Below are 21,804 nucleotides of genomic sequence, written 5' to 3' on the forward strand. Positions count from 1 at the left end.
TTTTAAGGAAGAAAGAAGAATGGTGTTTTGTATCGTTTTGATATAAGCTTAAATCAGTTTTGGACATTTAAAGTATTTTCAATCCACAGTTAAGTTGTTTTGTTTTGGGGTTTTTTTCAGTTTTCTGCAGTATTCCCTCTGAAATATTCGGAAAATTAGTAGCAACTGAATTTCTATTTAACTGTAGCTCTAAGGTATGCACATTGCCAATCAGACGTTATATATTTCACATTACACATATTTTCAAGTGTTTTAATGTTGACAGATGATATTGAACTGATATATTAGTCTGAAAATAAAATTTTACTTGAAAATTAGGCGTATAATGTTTTTTTTATATGTTCAAAATATGTAATTAACACGCTTTGTGTAACTAGATTGGATTGGACTAGCTGTTTCTGCCCTCTTGTGGTCATATTGCGGAACTGCATCAATTTAAATTGGTCAAATGAGCGTCAATCACATGACATATGGACATTTCCGGTGGTTCCTATCAAAATACGAAGACAAGCATTCCATTCAAGCCACCAGAAATGATCATGAAACAATTGTTGTAATGATAAGGGGTCACAATAAGAAACACCAATTCTACATTCTTTAGTGGGAATAGTAGAGGTATTCTAACTTACTGTATGACCGAAACGACGTTTGAGGTTAGCTAAAAGTTGGAAGCAGCCCTGGGCTATTTCTTCGGCAGCCATGCTTACTTTGCTTTATAATATAAGAAGATACAAAACTGATGGAGAAACTCGCTGGCTCCAATGATGTCGACGACTCGTCTGGTCACTTTATTTTCATTTGAAATCGTGTACCGGATGTTTTATTTTGTTGATTAATATACTAGCATTCACGCTAACTTGACGACATCTTTATACGGCAGTTCCCCTCTGGCCGCTAGAGGGCAGTAGAATCGAAGAAAACCTGACATTTATTGTTGATGTTTAAAGGAAAAGTTTAATATTTTGTGTTGTATGCTCTTTAATGGCTAGATTTTAAACTATAACACTACTACTACTACTACTACTACTACTAATACTACTACTACTACTTATAATAATAATAATAATAATAATAATAATAATAATAGTAATAATAATATTCAAGGATGAGATTTGTATTTGGACTTTTATATCCCTTATTTTCAGATAAATTGTAATTTACATCCAAGTGTTTGCCATTGTATAAAAGCAATAAATAAATGTGTGTTAAAAATACATAATATGACATATTGACAAGTGTTCATGCTAATGTTCACATTTTAGTGCTAGGTCCAACAGCTGTAACGTCCTCATCATCGTTCCCTCGTTCGAGGCCCTTTATTGGCACTGAATCTCTCTTTGTCTTCCTCGTCCTCATTTCCTCCTTCTCCTTTTCACTGTCCCCCTGTTGCTCCTCGTCCTCCTTCTCCTCCTGCTCTTCCTCAGTGGTGATCCTGACAGAAACTTCCTGCTTCATGATGTCATCCTGAGAGGCCACGGGATTGTCATAGGATCCTTCCTCACAGCTTGAAGAGGAAGAGGCGGGTGCAGGCTGTGGTGTTGGTACAGCGTTAAATGTGATGAAGCCAACGAGGATGATCACCAGCGAGACCAGGTAGAGTCCAGAGAACTAAGGCGGGGCAGAGAGGGAAAAGGTTAAGTTTAATTAGTAATGTGCTGGGCAGGTAATTCTAAAATAACTCATCCTTTAAAACTAAAATAACAGATTTGTTGGCCTTGTGGGGCAACACTGACTCATTATTGCCTTTCACGTTAATATGGAAAGCAAACAATTACTTATTTACATTCCAACAGTTACAGAGCAACTTTGTCACTGAGGTGGATTCTTGTTCGTGTACACCTGAAGAACTTAAGACTGATAATAACTCTTTTTTGGTCTCTACCAACTCATGAAGTAGTCACAGTCCAGCCAGGTTGGTTGCGACCCAGTCCTGTTATCATTCATTAACTAGGCTGTGTTACATTCAGCAGGTCATTGTGACCCAGAGATAGGGTGGGACAAAGAGCTACACGTGCGTGTGTGCGTGCATGTGCAAGAGGTAAACCTGTCTGAATATTAATAATGAGAAATGTCACAGAGGGCTAAGATACTTGTGGGTCTGATGACACACCCAATCCTTGTTGGCACAATATTTGATCTTTCCATTGTTGCTATAGGTATCATATCATGGGACATCCTAACCGGAGGAAGAATACAGTAAACTATTAAAGTTAGAGTTAAAAGTTAGGCACTGAATTACGTCGACCACTCAGGTATACTGTACAAGTTAAAGTGTTCACCGTGTACTGGAAGAGGAAGATCCCACAGAAGAGGCTGAAGAGGTCGGCTGTGAGCAGGGAGAGGTTGACGGAGGTGGCGCTGCTCAGCTTCATCACTATGGGCATGCAGCTGTACAGAGCATACATACACAGTCCATAGGCAGAGAACAGGAGGCCTGAGAGGAGAGAGACCAAACTGTTAGGGCAGAGTAACAATTCAAATGTTCAAGGAACACTCCAACATTCAGGAATGATTGTTATTTGCCATCAAAAACAGGACAAATCTTTGCATGTTCATGATGCCGAATGTTTCTGTGCAAACTGACTACTGACCGACTTGCCAGCTCCACTGGATGTTAGCAACTTCATTACGTTCCAGGATCACCCTGGGTGAAAAAAAGAAGAAGAACAGCAGATTAACCATGATGTTGAATAAGTCCTAAGAATGATGACATTCACACACACACTTACATCTGTATGGTGCTGATGACGGTGCCGAACAGCCCGACCATGCCCAGGAACTCCACCCTGCTCAGGTTCTTCACCGTGTATTCCTGACACACATTAGACACGGCGTACAGCGTCGCACTGAGCAGCACCAAACCGTCTCCTAACAAGATGTTTGAGGCTGAGGAGAGAGAGACGCACCAGTGCTGTGGTTCAACATGTTGGACTTTTAAATGCTCTTATGTTGAACTTCCTCCCCCAACATATTTTTTTATTTTCAAACGTCTTCCGCACTAACCAACACTGACTCTACAGAGATCACTTGAGGACATGTATCAGACTTTGCACGGTTTCCTCTGCAGCCATAAAAGGTGTAATACAACTTATATGCAGTAGTGATAAGTCAAATTTCACAGTTCATCTTTAAGTTTGATAAATAAATACAGGCTCTGATCACATATTACAGTCTGGAGGATACTGTGAGTTCTTACTGGAGCCCTGGTCTCGTCCAGACAGCAGGTCGGCCCCCACCATGGCCCCGACCCCGAGGAGACAGATGCACACGGCTACATAGTGCACCGGCCTGTAGCGTGTCTTCAAAACCCAGCGGGACAGTATCATCAGGACCGGGACCACAAAGCAGTCCAGCAGCTGGAGACAGCAAAACAACCAGACAGGTTTAAAGATAAACTCAAATATCAAAAACACTTATACATGCTTTTAATTACAAGTTAAATGTATGTAATATGCTTTTCTTTTTACAAGGACGATATGTCATTTGTAACAGGAAAGATTCACACACATTGACCCTCATGACTTGCCATAGCTCCATCACTGGGACCTGTTTTCACAACCAAAGCTCTAACCATAAACACACTCAAACACAGCCTGTACTCACCTGTATGCTGGTGATGGTGGTGTACTGGTATGCTTTCACCACAGCGTAGTTGGCTTCCACGTCGACCAGCCCCAGCAGAAGGTACTTCCACCATCGCCTCTTCAGAATCTGTAAAATATTGCCATCCCCTACGTTTTAAAGGGGAACACCCCTGAACTTCAGTATTGACCTTTGTTTGTTTCCCCACCTGAGGACAGGTTGATACTTCTGAATCACTGCTGCGTCATGTCTCATTCACCAAGAAATAACGTAACTATTTGTAATCGACCCCTTACCCTAACCCAGGTTTTTGTACAGAGGTTGGTTTAGTTGTAACTCTTTTAAAAAGTGTTAAAAAAAATGTCAGTTATTTCATCGATAAAACATGATCACATAATGTGTTTTTAAAATCTGAATTTGTAAAGTATAAAGTATACTGCCGCTGAAATGTAGTGGAGGAGCCGTATAACGTTGGTTTCTCAGGTGTTCAGAGCCTAAGCTGTTACCTGTTCTGCAGAGCAGCAGGGAGGTGTAGGTGACACACAGCATGATGTAGTTCAGGAGGCTCTGCAGCATAGGTGTGTTCACATGGAAGTTTGTGGCCAGGTACTGAGAGGTGACAGCTGTCCCACAGATGAGACCAGCCAGGCCCTGACCCATCGCCAACGTCTTGGCCAACTGCCTGAGAGAGAGGAGAGTGAAACATCTTTAACAGCTGAAAGTTGTTTTTTAAAATCATCCAATTTAAACCTTCTTGATAGAAAATCAAAGGTGACGTTAAACGGTCTCCACGGGATAACTCTCATGTCTGGATGGTAAAAAATTAAGCTACATCCAGCAGCTCTGAAAGTTTGTTTAGTAGAAGACTGAAGCTGAAAACCAGGAAAAACAGCCAACCTGGCTCAGTACCAAGGTTAAAAAAACATCCAATCTCATCTTAGTCTTGACAAGATGGCGAATAAGCAGAAAACCAAAACACTTCTGAACACTAGGCCTTTATTTTCAGGCCATTAAAACTAACTTAACATTTTAAAGTGTTAAAACAAGTTTGAACTAGCAAGCATTGATGGTCTGTGAGTAAATAAAACATTGTGGATAAAGATTTTTTAGTAATTATTCTTACAGGGTTACATTTATCACCATTTTGGTCATTTGCAAGGCGGGAAGCTAAGTGCAATAATGAGTCGTGTGTGAAGATGAATAGAAACATTTTTACTCAGTGTTTGCTGTTTATTTAGTGACTAACAAAGTTATTAAATTACAGAACCTCGACTCAATCATATCCTTTACACATTCACTGCATAACAAAATCACATCTTTTTAAATATAAACTACTTTAGTTTGTGTGCATTTTAAATGAGCAACTATTTCACTTTCTAATGGTGGTTGAAGAAATATAATTTTGCGTAAGTTAAAGTTCCAATAAGAGTGTAGAAACATTCTGTTTCAAGTTAGCAGGAAGATATTCTTCAGCACTACAAGTGTAGGTACTCCTTTATCAGTACTCCTTTGATTTGTTATTGAATAATGATTATTGATGCTTGTTAACATCTCTTTAATGTTGCAGCTGGGTCTGATATGATCCTTATTATAACAATAAATACCCTAATATGATGAAAGTTTACATCACTGTTTATAACAAACTTGATGCAGAGACATCTCAGCTCTAAAGATACAAATAAAGTTGTGTGCTGCCTTCTTTCCAACACTTTCTTTGACCTCATGTTCACTCACCAGGTGAAAACCTCCTTGGCATTGAATTTCCTGATCCTCATCACGAGTCCTCTGCTTTGGTTCTCATAACTTGCGTCCCTGAATGTATCCTCGGACTGTTTAGTATCCATGTTGTCACTCGAGTATTGACTGTCACAAGCTTTTAGCTTCATGACTTTCACTGTTTCAGAGCTGAATGATTAACTGAGTCAGAGGACAAAGATTACTCTTTGACTTATCTGTGTGAGTGTGAATAATGCACTTAAAGATAAGAATGGATGATGAAAGAAACTTTTAAAGGGGTCATCGCTGAGCTTCTTGTGGTTCTCACTTTCAGCTGTTATCTGTTGATTAGATAAAAACTCTGGTGGAGGAAAAGTGCTTCATCAGTGGGTTCCTTTTTCCGTGAGTACAGAGGGATGAAAACTAGTGGAAGGAAGTGTAAAGCCCATCCATGGAATAAACACATGATTACTAACATTACCATTGCAATCACCTCTTACAAAAGTAAACAACCACAACATATCAAAAGTTCAGGGGGTTTATGTTCAAAACAAACCTTTTTCTTTTCCTGTCATCTTTAAGCCACATGTAGAAATGTAAAATGCCAAAAACTGTTGGTCTAAACTTGGTGTACCTGAAAACCCTTGCTGTATATTGCCCATATATTTTGAGTAATTTAATTGTATTTAAATGAGCAATCTTACCTCCTCAACTGCACTTATAGTGGGGTTAGTCCAATGACTTTGAATTTGAAAGATATAAAAAATAACCAGTAATTGCTAGATTATTTTAGCTCTTGAATTTATTTTATTTGATTTAATTGTATCTTATTATTTGTTGATTTTAAAGAAATTCAACTCCCAAATCCTAACTGCGGTAGGGCTTGTAAAAACAGTTACAAAAATAACTAAATAAATAAAAAGATGGTATAAAACGGGGTCTGTTAAGAATCGTATCAATTTGAGGGAAGTGGCAATTAATTTGTTTGGTTTTTAGCTCCAAGAAAATACATTTCAGTGCGTTACAATGACCTAATCCTGAGCCAACTGTAGTGCCTGTTCTCGCGAGAGTCTGCGAGGTGATAAGTTGAAGAAACATGGCGACGTCTAATTTGTTAAAGGTAAGAAGCACTTGAATATATCACATTCCCATATTTGTGTGCAGATTTTAACACTTTTTTATGCACATATTTTAACTATACGCGCGTGTATATATTCTCAGCGTTTAGTGTACGTAATTTAAACACTGGCAATGTAAATACATAAAACAAATACACAAATAGGTGCCTGAAGTCACAGTGTCCACCGTTGTCGTTGTTGAAGTCCGGTGTTTTGTCGGAGTCTATTTCAAAACGCTTTATTTCGAGTGGCTTGAGCAGACCCAATCCTCAAACCGGACTGCAAGCTGTCTTCGCCGATGATTGTTAACCAAAACCAAACCTTAGCTGTAACCACAAACATAACAGGCATCTTGGGGACGACGAACTATTGACTAAAAAGACCTGTATCATTACCTTAACCCAACACTGGGGTGCTTGGGGAACACTGACCAAAGGGAAAATACTCTTTGACACAGGACACCTTTCCCCATCCGCCGCGCAACATCAAAGTTGTGGTGGCTAATTGTTGCTAACATGCTAGCTCATTTGTTTTGGCTAGCTAGCTATTCAACAGCCGGCAAACCGCATTCCTCTCAAGATGAACCTGCAGAATACATCGTCTGTGTCCACAATTTTCTCTAAAGCATCACCTATTTAAGTATAAAAAGAGCATGTATGGACTTTGCTGTTCAGTTCTTATGTGAACATGATTCGCCAGTGAAAGAAAAAAAAACAGTCAGTCACTGGCCAGGTAGATGTACAGGCTACATAGGTAGGCAGCGTTGACAGGCGGCCCGCCCCCTCCCCTGGTCACTGTCAAAGACATTTGGCCACAGAAACCACATGAAGGTTCATAGAGATCCACAAGGTCCTGATAAAGAGAAAGCTACACTATATACATTTACTGATATTTAGTTGGAGCGGCTGCTGAGTACAGTAGTGGGCAGATGATCCTATTAAACCCCACTGACCCTTCACATCCATTATAAGAAACTTGTGTTGTGTGCATCATATTTCTCTAAAACTACATAACAATATCCCAAGCTTTTAAAAATGTTAAAGATTATTGTTGCTATTCATAATGTTTTATTATGTGTGATGATTATGTTGTTGTTCAGTGTGATGAAGCAGATAAAAATGTGGCCTTTGGGATCAAGGATGATCAGTGAAAATAGGTATGAATTGGCTTAACTGAAGCTTTAGGACAGGTTGATTTAGAGTTTATGTGAGATCAGTGGAAAGTAAATACTCCTCCCCTTTTTTCCACATATAACTCAACCAGTTGTTTAATGCAAGGTTCCCACTCTTGTCACATTACGAGGTGTTCAGTCTTCAAAAGTGATAAGCTCTACTTAATGCAAAACATGTCTAACATATGTATCCTTCCATTTATCTCTAAGTGCGCTTGTTTTCTCCTCCCTCACACCTATATTTTCATTGCTGTTTTCATCCTCATCCAATATCTCTTCTCTCAGAACAAGGGGTCCCTGCAGTTTGAGGACAAGTGGGATCTGATGCGGCCCATCGTTCTCAAGCTGCTCAGACAGGAGGCCGTCACCAAGCAACAGTGGTTCGACTTGTTCTCGTAAGAGATGCCCTCTGCTTTGTCCCTCCTTTCTCTCTTATTTCTGGCTTATTTTAGAGAGCGGTCCATGAAGGACCAGCACAGCTGCTACTACTAATGCTGCTGCTTCAGATCCTTTAAACAGTCGCATTACTTGGCTAAGAATGGTGCAACACATGGCTCACAAACCATAGCATGCTATTTTGCTGCATCAGCAGTTGAAGGGCTTAGTTTTTACAAACGGGTGTACCTACATTATCCTGCTGCAATGTGTTTAATCGATTTATTGTTATTCCTGTTAAGACTATTTTGGGTGCTTGGTTTTTATCCAAACCAGTGGTGTAAAGATACGGGTGATGTGCAGTTTCAAAAAACCCTTTAACCAAATTTCTGTTTTGTCAAATCGGCTATATGAATAAAACTGACTAGTCTTATTTGACTAACTTTAATTAACAAAGGGAAAAACTGGCAGAGAAAACGTGGTCAAGAAGAGGAAGTTGGTGATTTCCTTTTCTTGGTCTTGAGAAAGAGAGGAAGAGGAGAGCAACAACAAAACATAGAGAGATTAATTTTGATCTCCTCCAAGAGCTCTGGAAAAGAAGAGATCACATTTCAAGAGATATTTCTGCACGTATATGAACGTGTTTGGTTTGAGACATATTCATTAAAAACCCAGGAGAGCAACACGGACTTTGATGTGAAAAGTTTATTAAAGCTACACAAAAAATGAAAAGTTGAGTCAGGGTTCAAATATGAATCTTATACAAACCAGTTGCACAGTTCTAAACATGTCCTCTTTCACAGTTCATGATGAACTTAAATGAGCTTTAGTGATTTTACAGTTCCTTCTTTCCCTCCTTTTCTTTGTCTTCCCTGCAGAGATGTCCATGCTGTGTGTTTATGGGATGATAAAGGACCAGCCAAAATCCACCAAGCCCTCAAAGAGGATATCCTAGACTTTATCAAACAAGCACAGGCTGTAAGTAACAACTGTGTATGAGTCTCTTTTGATTGGTTTCATTTGCATTCCATTTTAGTTTTTTTTGGCTTTTTTGTTTGTTTTTGACATTTGAACTTGCACACATTTACCCGGATCTGATGGGACTTTAACATATCTGCTTACTATCTAAATAGGCACCATAGTCACTTTTAATAAAAGAAGTCACTGCAGCAAACTTTCCAGGTGGGACCTAAAACATTCCTATAACCCTTCCAACATGATACAAGACCAAACTTAATGCCATCAGATTAACATGCAGCAGTACGAGGGGAACATGTAGACCAAGTAGGAGAAATGAGCTTCCTGTTCGGCCTTCTGAGTTCATAGACTTAGACTTAGACTCAACTTTATTGATCCCTTTGGGATGACTCCCTCTGGGAAATTCAGTCTCCAGCAGCTTATACAGTACAATACAATAGGAAAGAATCAGCACACAGAGGGTAAAAAATAAAGATCAAAATATATCTATCTATCGATATATATATATATATATATATATATATATATATATATAAAAAGTACAAAATTAGATAACAAAATATATAAAATATACACTCTTAGAAAATATACAAGTAAACAGTGGGTAATTGACCTGGTATTTAGTTCGATTAAACTAAATTAGGTTATTGCACTGTGGTGAGAGATTATTGCACATTGACAGATTTTTATTGCACATATGACCCTTTGAGAAATAAATAAATATTACTATTGAATAAAGGAGGATAACTACTATTAACTTGGTGAGGTGAATTAGTGGCTACCGCTTGTGAGAGAGTCTGTCCCTGTTACCTCCTCCCCCTAAGTGGTAATAAATGTATTATCTTAATCCTCATCTTTCAAGTGATTAAAAAGCCCTCGTACAGCAACGGTTATAATGGTACCAGCAATCCAACTCTATGTTTATAAAGTTCAAACATGCCATTTGTTAGACAAATTAATGTTATCCAGCAAAACACTTTACATACCAGATATGAGCAAAAAGCAATAAAACTCTCAATGTAAGGTTCTGTCTTTGTTATCCAATTTTGTGAACAGTCTTATATAAAACAGGCAACGTAATTTGATCTTGCTTTGTTAAATCATAATGTTGAAATATCTCTGGATTCACTGTGAGAGGAGGGGGCTGCTTCTCTCTCAAGGCTTTGATGGCAGCATGACAGCTGGAAATGAGAGTGAGAGAGATGCAACAAATGTTGCTAGTTTGATTTGAAGAGAGGATGTTGTGGTCCACTTTGGAGACCCCCTCACTGGGCCCCCTACATACTGATGCTGTGAGGTGGCTGTTTGTATGACGACAAAGACGTTTAAAACGCTGTCAAACCAAATCAGACCAGTAATGATATTTAACAAATGATATTGGGTTATGACTTTTGTTGTTTCTTTACTTAATGCAAACATTACATGTTTTACAGCATTTATAGTTTGTGAATTTTAGAATTAGAATTAGAATTAGAATTGTGATTATTTGAGCGTCCTCAACAAGGATGGCTAGTTTCCACCAGGTTTCATAAGATCTGCACAAGCAGTCCTGGCCCTGAACAGCTCCTATGCTTCAACTAATGTAAACTGTTGGAAGTCTTGGACAAGCTGAATGTTTTCGTCCATTTTCGACTTTGGAAATACACAAAAAAGACATATAGAGCGCGGAACAAAGCATTAAGGTGCTTCAGAAGTGTTTATTGAAAGTATATCTCCACCACCTCTAACTTTTGCTTTCATCTTTTGCCATGGCAGCGGGTGCTGAGCCACCAGGATGACACAGCACTGCTAAAAGCTTACATTGTAGAGTGGAGAAAGTTCTTCACCCAGTGCGACATACTGCCGAAGCCCTTCTGTCAGTTGGAGATCACGCTGATGGGCAAACAGGGGAGCAACAAGAAAACAAACATGGAGGACAGCATCGTACGCAAGGTGAGCAGAGGAAGCTTGAGGAAGTTGAGAGATGAATTGAGAGATGAGCCAAGAGCTGCGTAAAAACAAGCACAAGAAAGAAAAGGAGGAAGGGTGGGGTGATGGGATGACGTTAGACATAAGAGAAGGCGGCAAGACGTAATGGTCATGCCTAAAAATCCTCCTATGAGAGAACAGCTCAAAGTATGAGTCTCGTTGTATTTGTTTGATTTCTGTGTGGAAGGGGTCTCAGTAAACATATATATCATTTTGTTACAAAGTGCTGTATTGCAGGAAGTTGTGGGTGAGGAGGGAAAATGATTCAGTGCGCAGATGGAAGAAGTTTGTCAAAAGCGTCTCATAAATAAATTGGTCTTGACTATTTTTGGATGGCAGAAAAAGGAGAGTAACTTATTATTTAAGACAGTTTCTGTGCCCTTGATGTGCATTCATTATTGCCCTTTCCACTTTTTTTCCCAGTTGATGCTTGACACGTGGAACGAGTCAATCTTTTCAAACATTAAGAGTCGCCTGCAGGACAGCGCCATGAAGCTGGTGCATGCAGAGAGGCAGGGGGAGGCCTTCGACTCCCAGCTTGTTATAGGCGTACGAGAGTCATACGGTAAGACAGACAGAGTATATATGATATTAGTTAAAACTCTAATCACGAAAAAACACTCTATTCAATGACTACTTTTTGTGCTGTTCTTTGTCCGTCTTGTCCTACCAGTGAACCTGTGTTCAAACCCGGAGGACAAGCTGCAGATCTACAGAGATAACTTTGAGAAAGCATACCTGGACTCCACAGAGAGGTTTTACAGAACACAGGCACCGTCCTACCTGCAACAGAATGGCGTCCAGAACTATATGAAATATGTAAGCCACAATAATATTGATTATTTTAAGTACATGTTTAAGTATGAAGGAAAAGGTTGTTTTAAAATGTGAAAAGGAATATAACAAAGTAATACTGTGGTAAAGGGAGAACTGCTGCTCCTTTGCTAACTGCACAGGCTAACAGACGGTTAGAGCTCCAACTTGTTAATCTGAAAACTGGCATTTGTAGTGCAGAAAAGCATCCAATCTTCTGACTTGCCTGTTGTAGTTCGAGATGCTTTTTTAAGCACAGAGTCTTTGACCTTAATATAGCATTAACATAGAGTGTAGACCGACGTGAGGAGCATATAAGTTGTTGTCTTTGGTGTGCCTGTGTTTGTCTAACCTTGTGTTAATGTGCGTTTCCCTGCAGGCAGATGCAAAGCTGAGAGAAGAGGAGAAGAGAGCACTTAGATATCTAGAGACACGTCGTGAATGTAATTCTGTTCAAGCAGTAAGTTGATTTGCTACCTTCACTATTAGATTTTATTTTCATGTTTAGTTTCTATGTCTTCAATAATTTATTTTTCTGTATTTACAAGTCTGCGATAGATTAAATTGGATGATAATGTCGACCACATAAATGTATCACTGCTGTTCTAAAATGTAATCAGTCATAGTTTTAATAAATCAGTTTTAGAAGACAGTAAAGACAAATGTTTATTTATATCCTGAGTCCTTGCTTTCTGTGCTTTCTTGCGTTGCAGCTTATGGAGTGTTGTGTGAATGCTCTGGTGACCTCATTTAAAGAAACCATCCTCGCTGAATGTCCAGGGATGATCAAACGAAATGAGACAGACAGTAAGTACTGCTGCTAATCTAAATGTACCATCAGATACAGATGATGTAGACATTGCATCAGCCAACAGAGCTTGAACAATAGAAGCAGCTTCTACCAGTGATGATTGTTCTTCTGCTTAGAGGGGCCAGTAGAGCTGTACAACTTGTGAACTACAGTCATAGTTGACGAGCGTTTGGATGTTGGATTTAACCAAGCTTCTTTTCCTGGAGCAGAGCTGCACCTGATGTTTTCACTAATGGACAAGGTCCCCAATGGGATCGAGCCGATGCTGAAAGACCTGGAAGAACATATCATCAATGCTGGACTAGCAGACATGGTGGCTGCTGCCGAGACTATCACTACTGTACGTGCACAAACTTCAACAATTAGTTAGAGTGAGGACATGCAGTATGTAGTGGAAATTGTGTTTAACCAGTAAATTATGGAGGGAAGCTTTTACAACATGTACAGTAGTTTCAAATGTCTGTGTGTGTGTTTGACCAGGACTCTGAGAAGTACGTGGAGCAGTTGTTAACTTTGTTTAACCGCTTCAGTAAGCTTGTAAAGGAGGCCTTCCAGGACGACCCTCGCTTCCTCACAGCGAGAGATAAGGTCTGTCTATCTCACTTACAAAGCCCTGCACTACTGAGGAATATAGTTTAGTAATTAATCTGGCTTGTACCTGTTTTCTCTTTCTGCACAGGCCTACAAGGCTGTTGTAAATGACGCTACAATCTTCAAACTGGAGCTACCTTTGAAACAGAAAGGGTGAGTGGATCTGTTTTGTCCTTGTAAATGTGGAACGATCGTGTCCAAAACCGAGAATGCAGGACTGTCTTTTTTAAATAAAACTGGTCGCAATCTTGTTTGTCTGTGTGTGTTTGTATCCAACCAGTGTGGGTATGAAGACTCAGCCAGAGTCAAAGTGTCCTGAGCTGCTGGCAAACTACTGTGATATGCTGCTAAGGAAAACTCCTCTTAGCAAGAAACTCACCTCAGAGGAAATTGAGCTAAAACTCAAAGAAGTGGTGAGTCTCGCCTGGCTTCTACTAAAAAGCCCCCAAGGGTGATCAGTTTTCACACCACTCAGTCCCTTTCCCTTTTTCCTCTATTATCTTACTAATATCTTGTATTGTTTTCTCTCCTTGCAGCTCCTGGTGTTGAAGTACGTCCAGAATAAAGATGTGTTCATGCGTTACCACAAAGCTCACCTGACCAGGCGCCTGATTCTGGACATTTCTGCAGACAGTGAGATTGAAGAGAACATGGTGGAGTGGCTGAGAGTGAGTTCTTCTCTTCTTAAATTCTTTGTCCGACATTCAGACAGACAATAATTTAACAATGTAGGAGCTGTGCTGGGGATCAAAAACACCAGTATGATAGTTCCAGTATATCAGTGGTGGTTCATCATACTTAAAATCATACTTAGCTTTGGGAAACATAAATGTATCTTTGGATAAAAGTATATATATTTTAAAATAAAGAACAAAATATCAACATGTATTTAGCGCTGTTCCAGAAAGAGGAGGGAAAGTAGAAGAAGGAAAACTAAGCACATTGTGTAAGACGGTGGATGAGGAGCACAGCGGTCTCTTTCATTGGTTCCTGAAAAGAAGCACAACTGCGACACACCATCAAGGCACACAAAGTGCTGTGTAGTGCTAGCTTCAGTCCAGTCGGTGCTGGAAACTCCCCATGGAGACATTTTGTTTGTTACTCAAAACTTTGGTTCACTATCCGACCTAATGTCTAAGAAACTGGAATAACGAACAGTTCTCTTTTGTGCGGTTCTAGGAAGTAGGGATGCCTGCGGATTACGTGAACAAGCTGGCCAGGATGTTCCAGGACATCAAAGTCTCAGAGGACCTCAATCAGGTTTTCAAGGAGATGCACAAACACAACAAGCTGGCACTTCCAGGTACTACTACGTCTACACACACACACACACACACACACACACACACACACACACACACACACACACACACACACACACACAGCTGCCATTTAGTTTCAATCAATTTTAAACAGGTAAACCAAATTGAGAAGACTACAAATCATTGGAACATTAACACTTTGAAGTCATGTGTCCCTTTTATTACTTCTTTAATGTAGACACCATAACCTGAGAGAAAATGAACACAACTATAAAGGAGCTTTTTTTAGACACCAAAGACACTGTGCTTTTTCGATTAAAGTAAAATCCACATAACTTCTTCAGTTTACATCCCAACATGTTATTTTTGATGAAAGAATGTTTTTCAAACTGCACTTTATTAGAGTTCTTGTCCCCCTTGTTCCCCGTAGCGGACAGTGTGAACATTAAGATCCTGAATGCTGGAGCTTGGTCACGAAGCAGTGAGAAGGTTTTTGTCTCGCTGCCCACGGAGCTGGAGGATCTGATCCCCGAGGTGGAAGACTTCTACAAGAGGAATCACAGCGGTCGCAAACTCCACTGGCATCACCTCATGTCCAACGGCATTGTGAGTGAGCTATAAAGTAGATGATTCAGGTTTCCTGCTGCGATAAAGAGCCAATAATTAGAATATCATTTGGTCAAAAGTTGCAGTTTTTGTTGCTTCTGGAATATTTTGTCAAAAACGTCATCTTCCTCATAATCTTGCTCAGCTCTCCTCAACTAATCTGTGTCCTTATTGTTTATTTTTTTCTCATCATCTCTTCGGTTTCCAAACTTATGGAACCATCTGACAAACACTCTTATGGAGTGTACTAGCAGCATTGTTGAAGCTGAACATCTGGCCAGCGAGAGGACACTCATCTTTTTCTTTTGACTCTTCTTTCCTCTGCACAGATCACTTTTAAAAACGAGGTTGGACAGTACGACCTGGAGGTGACGACGTTCCAGCTGGCAGTGTTGTTCGCCTGGAACCAGAGACCCAGAGAGAGAATCAGCTTTGAGAACCTGAAACTGGCCACAGAGCTGCCTGACGCTGAGCTACGCCGTACACTCTGGGTCAGGCCAATGAAATGTTTCCAATGCTTTATTTAAATCCACTGAAGCAACAAATGTTCAGATTTAAATAGTCCCTGAGGTTAGATAGTGGCACACTTTGCCACTCATTGGTAAGAACACACTGCCTTCATACCACAGCCGCGGTGACTATTCGTGAGAGCTTGCCAGCAACCGAGCATTGTTATAAAGTAATCAACAGTCAGTTTGGCATCAAGATATCAGTATCAGTAGTACTATAATGATAGGTGACTGTATACTTGGTCGGTTGCATCCATCAGAAGGAAACACACACACATTCAACTGTTGGCAATATTTATGACTTGGGAACTGATGATGTTTCATATGTTTAAATGTACCGTCTCTCCTCTTTGTGCAGTCTCTGGTTGCCTTCCCCAAGCTGAAGAGACAGGTGCTGTCTTACGACCCTCCAGTTACCTCGCCCAAAGACTTCACAGACAGCACGCTCTTCTATGTCAACCAGGAGTTCTCACTCATGTATGTTATGTGTTTATTTTTATGTGTTCACACAACATAGGAACAAATATATAGAAACTATGTCTTATTGATTTTTTGTAAAACCCATAGCAAAAGGATGGATTAAATTTTCCCCCTTAAAACCTGTGTGAAGGAATGTGTTTTCCAATTGATCCAAGATTTTATCGACATCATTATATCAATGTATAAATATGCACTTCAAAAGTAAAGTCTTATGCACAAATTACTTAACAAGCATTTTAATGTCCTTATGTCTAACCGTGCATGTTGTTAACTTTGCATATTGTTAACTGATGATGCTTCTCCATAAATGACTGTTGAGATTAGAATATTTTGATTATTGTCCTGTCTTTGTGTCGGTCATTATCTCAGAAAAAACTCCAAGGTCCAGAAGCGGGGAAAGATCAATCTGATTGGTCGGCTGCAGCTGACCACAGAGCGAATGAGAGAAGAGGAGAATGAAGGAATTGTTCAGCTCAGAATACTCAGAACTCAGGTACAAAAATACGACTCACATTGTCTTCAAGTTTAAGAAATGTGGAGTAAAAGAGGAGGATACATTTGCAGCCTGCAATCACATCAATAAGGTATTATGTGACTGTTTAACAGGAGGGACAGAATAATGACTGAAATAGCATCGTATTGATGCAAACATGTATGCAGCTTCATCAAACTACGTTTTAATTACTTATTTATATCTTCATCAACAAACCCACAATATCTGCCTTTGACTGAAGATTTCTGGTTCTGATGTTTCTCATGTTGCCACTCTGACCAGTGGTATGATTGGCTAAGAGTGTGTGTATTAATTATCACCATCATTCACCATGTATATTCTATATCACCCAGCCCGATAGATTACCCAAAATAGCAGGTTTGCTTGGAGAGCCCCACACAGCGCGTGTGACCAGGATATACTGTTCTGCGTTTGTTGATGCATTTGCATGATTGAAATATGGACTTACACAAACTGTACATCACACATTTTTCTGTACAATATCTAGTGGCATGCAAGTACTCACTAATTTAGTTTTATACGACAGAGTAAGTTCGTCTTATTTGCACGGCAATACAAAAACAAAACAAACAATTCATGCTTTGGAATTTGCCAACTTCAGCAAATTGGGAAGATCATTCCAGCCTCAGAACATTTGACAGATAAAGCCTGTAACATAGGTTCAGCGCCTGTAAGTGATGCCTTATTACTATGTTAAGTAAAGGATGAGGGATGAAATCCACAGTCCTTGTTTTAATTTTTAAGACCAGTTGAAGCTTAAATGAGACATCTGGTATGTGAAAAGGGAATCTTTCCAAACTGAGTGTTGTATTACAATATTCCTTTGTAAGTCTTTTTATACCAACATGGCTCAACAAGAGAAGATTGCCTTGTGAAATAAAAAGAGACAAGAAAAGCCTGACTTCGGAAGATGACCTTTGATTAGATGATGCCTCATAATAACTAACATTTTTCCACAGAATGAGGACTGTAAATTTGTCCTTGATCTTTTACATTTGAAATACTTCACAGAATAATGTGTAGACTGCAGTTATGAATGGGAGGAACAATTACAGCAACCAAAAACAATTTCGATGTTCTTTGTTTTTCTTGTCCAGGAGGCCATCATTCAAATCATGAAGATGAGGAAGAGGATAAGCAATGCACAGCTGCAGACGGAGCTGGTGGAGATCCTGAAGAACATGTTTCTGCCTCAAAAGAAGATGATCAAGGAGCAGATCGAGTGGCTCATCGAACACAAGTACATAAAGAGGGACGAGGCTGACATCAACACCTTCATTTACATGGCCTAGGAAGTGAGGGAGTGAGTGAGCGCTTTCTTGCTCTGTTTTTTACTCCTGCGACCAGCGCTTTAAAAACCTGCAAGAGGAGAGGGACGATGATCTGAAGGATTTGTTTGAGGAAAAGGATATTGGTGAGGACAAGAAGGGGGCGTTTTCAAGGACGAGGAAGAGCCTCTCCAGCAGAAGTTTGCAAAGTGTTTTTTGTTTGTGAGACACCTGTGTGTTACCGGAGTGTCTTTTTGAGGCGTAGAGTTGAGTCATTGGACTGTCTGTTTGTCTCTGCTGCCGTCTAGTGTCGATCAGAGGAGAGGGACTGCAGCGGACGCCATTTGCCTGCAGCTCAGAAGAGAAAAAATAGTGACATTATTAAATTCAATACTTCCTGCCTTACTTTCATCAGCAACAGACTGCAGAAGAGGAGAAGGAGCAGGGAGGAGGAAAGGGAGGACAAATGTTACAAGCTGATATCAATCCTTTGCTTTCACTTAAGCCACAGCTGCCATCTTAGCAGCAGCCATTTTGCATCCCTTCTCTTCTACATCGGTCTTATTTTTGAACTGGGAATGCAAAAATCTGCAAGTGAAAGCTGCCATACAGGAGGCACGGACACGGAGGGAGGGATTAGTTGAGACTACCGAGGAGTATTTTGCCAAATTGTGTGTTTGTATGTGTGTGAGGGTGTGTGTGTGTGTGTGTGCGTGTGTTTGGGTGCATGGTATGTATCTAGTCTTTTAGATGTGTGTATGTGTGCACTTTCTACAGCATGCTGCTTTATGATTTTTGTTTGTTTATTTTTTCGTTCAGTGGAGGATCTGTCACACTTTGTGGCTGTGTCTGTGAAGGTTGGGAGAATAAGACCAGCCACCCATTAAACCCTGATTTCTGTATATCCCCTGTGGCAGGTTCAGCTGTTCAACAGGCAGGCAGGTGTTGTCTGGAGACCCCTGCCTGTGTTGGGAAAGAATCATTCTGCAAACTATTTATTTGGTGTGTAAAGACCTGTGCTATGAAGACTGTGAGATTAAATACAAGTTGAACGCTTAAAAGAGGGAAATGTCTAGAATTGTGACCAGGTACCTACAGGTACACCAGAAAAAAGAAACACACTTAAACACAAGCACTTAAAAAGACTAGATTGAATCTCCATTACCAGATTTTCACCCTGATAATCCCCTCTCAGAGCGTCACTCTTTTCACAATGTCAGCACCAGGAAAATTCTGTTAATCTAAAAAAATTTTATTACGATATAAATGAAATGAGCTGCTGTTTTCCAGGGAATATTTCCCAGACGAGAACACTCTACACTATTGTAGAGTTCATGTAGCCATTCTGGTGTGTGTTGCCCTCTCTTCTCCCTTTGTGCCCAAACTCACAGATCCAACAGAACCCACGCTTTTAAACAGAAATGTCACTTATTGTCAAAGTGAATGTGTTGAGGCAAAGCAGCCATTGGGTGGAAGATAACATATCGGCCATTAGTTTTAATTGTTTTGCTGATGATGATAATTATCTGGTGGCTGTTTGAGTGTCCTCTCTGGTTGATATTTTTAGCCTCAGTGGAGGAGCTATACACTACAAATTATTGCAAATTACTGAGATGTTATTCTCAAAGGCAATGTGAACAAAAATATAAACGCCTAAATCTGTGTTAGTGAGCACCGAGATAATCCATCCACCTCACAGGTGTGGCATATCAGGATGCTGATTAGACAGCATGATTATTGCACTGGTGTGCCTTAGGCTGGCCACAATAAAAGGCCACTCTTGATATGCCACACCTGTGAGGTGGATGGATTATCTCAGTGCTCACTGACACAGATTTAGACAAATTTGTGAACAATATTTGAGAGAAATAGGCCTTTTGTGTTCGTAGAAAAAGTCTCAGATCTTTGAGTTCAGCTCATGAAAAATGGGAGCAAAAACAAAAGTGTTGCGTTTATATTTTCGTTCAGTGAAAGTTTGTCGTGGAGGCCAGTCCACTATAAGAAATAAAGCTCAATATCAATGAAACTCCTTCCAACATTTAGCTGAAGCTGATAAGCTGAACATTTCTTAACTTTTCAAAGTCTGAAAACCTTGCAACCGCAGTCTTGATCCTGAACACTCACATGTGACAAACTGTTTGATAGCTTGGGGCAGGTTGCACAAAACCTTACAAACTGAAAATACTTTTATTTTCTGTGTTTCCCACAGCTGTGATTCTTGAGGTCTTTATTATAGGCTTTGACTCTTTACTTTCCCACGTGGCAAAGTGCTTTAAATGTTTTAAATGCAGTTAAAGAGAGCTGACACTTGGTGGTTGTGTGATTCCTCCAGTGGCTGAATTAAGGCTGTTAAAAAAGTATTTGAAAACAACCGAAATACTACAGTCAGATCAACATTGGCTTGAGAACACACGGTCTGCTGCAGAAACATTTGTTCAGTTTTTAGATTCATGAGGACTTTATCAGTTGCACTTATGATGCTTTTCTCCACAGGCACTCTCAGAGAGTGCATGTCAAAAACACTGTATTTTTTTTAAAACATGAGGACACCTCCTTCAAAATAATCGATGTATTTCACCCTCAGTCATAAAAGCACTGCTATTGTATAACTTTGTGACTTTTATTTTGTGAGAGATGTGTTCTTCTTCTCTGATTTTGGATATCGTGTCGATCTGACACCAAATCCTGTGATCAGTGAGGAAGAGGAAAGACAACAGTGAATGTGTGGGATAAAATTTTTTGTATTTATTTTATATTTATGAAGAATGTTACTTTCTTTGTCAGTCATTTTTTTTTCCTTGTAATGTTTTGTTCTCTTAGCGTACATTCATAGAGCTGATTGAACAGTATTTATTTACTGCAGCTCTCTCCCCTGTTTGATTTAATTTAATTCAAACCTGCAGTTTGTCAAAACGCTGAAATAGCCCTTCACTTTCTGTGAGACCATGATGTTGGTAATAATCAGATTAACATTGAACACACTTCTTTGAAAAAGAAAGGGAGAAAAGGAGTTGTCTTGTTATCAGCTGTTTTCTGGATGCAGTGAAGCATTTTTGAACATTTCTGCCTTGTTGTACCTGAGATGAAACAAACTCCTTTTGTCAATCCCATTATGCAGTTGAATTCTCTATGCACAGCGAGGCTCAGTTTGATCTACTGTTTTTAAGTTTGAAACATTCTTGGATACATGGAGAACAGACAAATGAGTCCCAGTAATTTAGGACTCTCTGAATATACATCCTTTCTTTTTTTCTGTGATCAACAACTTCAATTGCTGTGCTCAGTTTTCTCCAACAAATATAAACTAAATCATTTGCATACTATCTTATCCATATATTTGTTTCTTGTGAGGACTTTCTGCCTCTCGTTTCTGTTTAGATTGGAATTAAAATTAAGCCCAAAACATTGGCTGAATGTGGCACTGTGGATGTATGGACCACAAAATGAACCAGAATGCAAAACAACATTTAAAAAACCATTTAAAACAAAAATACACATCCACAGAGCCTACCTGGTGGTCACAAGTTGGAAGGCCTGAAAGAGGCCACATTGAGATCTGCTTTGTTACCTGGTGGGTGAAGCACTTTCTTGAGCTTTAACAATAACAGAAACTTGGTTTGAAAGACCCTTTAGAGGTGTAGTTGTGTGTATGAAATAACATTGAAAAATGATTTTAAAATCTGGAGTTATCTATCGATCCTTGTGAACTTGTGAAAATCCTCTGCACAAGGAATTCAAGATTATAGGTCTGTATTGCCAATATATAATCTATAATCGTGTAGAAAACAATAAAGTTACAGTGTTTTCAGATTTCTACTTGAAATCTAAACTCAGATGTTCCCAGAAGCCGCTGTTCCGTCTCAGTTTTTGTGTAACCTTGAAGCTGAAGTTGTCGAGCCCACAATTTTCCGGGTCCCAGAGCTGGTTTTAAACAGTTCTCAAAACTGGTTCGGAAATTTAGACTGCAAATTGCGCCCAAGCCTCAATAACTTTTTCACTCAACAACTTCAAGAAGTCCAGGATGTGTCAGAAAGCATGTCTA

General features: G+C 39.6%; 2 protein-coding genes across 2 annotated transcripts; one reads left to right on the plus strand and one right to left on the minus strand.

Moving 5' to 3' along the window:
- Positions 1–1,251: 1,251 nt before the first annotated feature.
- Positions 1,252–5,426, minus strand: LOC138597379 (solute carrier family 35 member F2-like). Its single transcript, XM_069668974.1, has 8 exons — positions 5,317–5,426; positions 4,089–4,264; positions 3,604–3,731; positions 3,197–3,356; positions 2,730–2,886; positions 2,592–2,644; positions 2,280–2,434; positions 1,252–1,608 (listed from the first exon to the last, which is right to left on the minus strand). Exons 1-8 carry the CDS (start codon positions 5,424–5,426, stop codon positions 1,252–1,254), a joined length of 1,296 nt encoding a protein of 431 aa, XP_069525075.1.
- Positions 5,427–6,392: 966 nt separating this feature from the next.
- LOC138596984 (cullin-5-like) lies at positions 6,393–21,608 on the plus strand. The gene is made up of 19 exons (XM_069668481.1): positions 6,393–6,418; positions 7,873–7,982; positions 8,841–8,940; positions 10,696–10,872; positions 11,332–11,473; positions 11,582–11,727; positions 12,101–12,181; positions 12,435–12,528; positions 12,742–12,872; positions 13,013–13,120; positions 13,212–13,276; positions 13,404–13,536; positions 13,660–13,791; positions 14,303–14,426; positions 14,816–14,991; positions 15,321–15,482; positions 15,859–15,977; positions 16,350–16,473; positions 17,592–21,608. The coding sequence occupies exons 1-19, from the start codon at positions 6,395–6,397 to the stop codon at positions 17,784–17,786; spliced, it is 2,343 nt and encodes a 780-aa protein (XP_069524582.1). The 5' UTR covers positions 6,393–6,394; the 3' UTR covers positions 17,787–21,608.
- The last annotated feature ends 196 nt before the right edge of the window (positions 21,609–21,804 follow it).

The sequence above is a fragment of the Semicossyphus pulcher genome, unplaced genomic scaffold, assembly GCF_022749685.1.
Source record: "Semicossyphus pulcher isolate SPU_LCO1_2020_fin unplaced genomic scaffold, fSemPul1.0.p SCAF_19, whole genome shotgun sequence".
Lineage (NCBI taxonomy): Eukaryota > Metazoa > Chordata > Actinopteri > Labriformes > Labridae > Semicossyphus > Semicossyphus pulcher.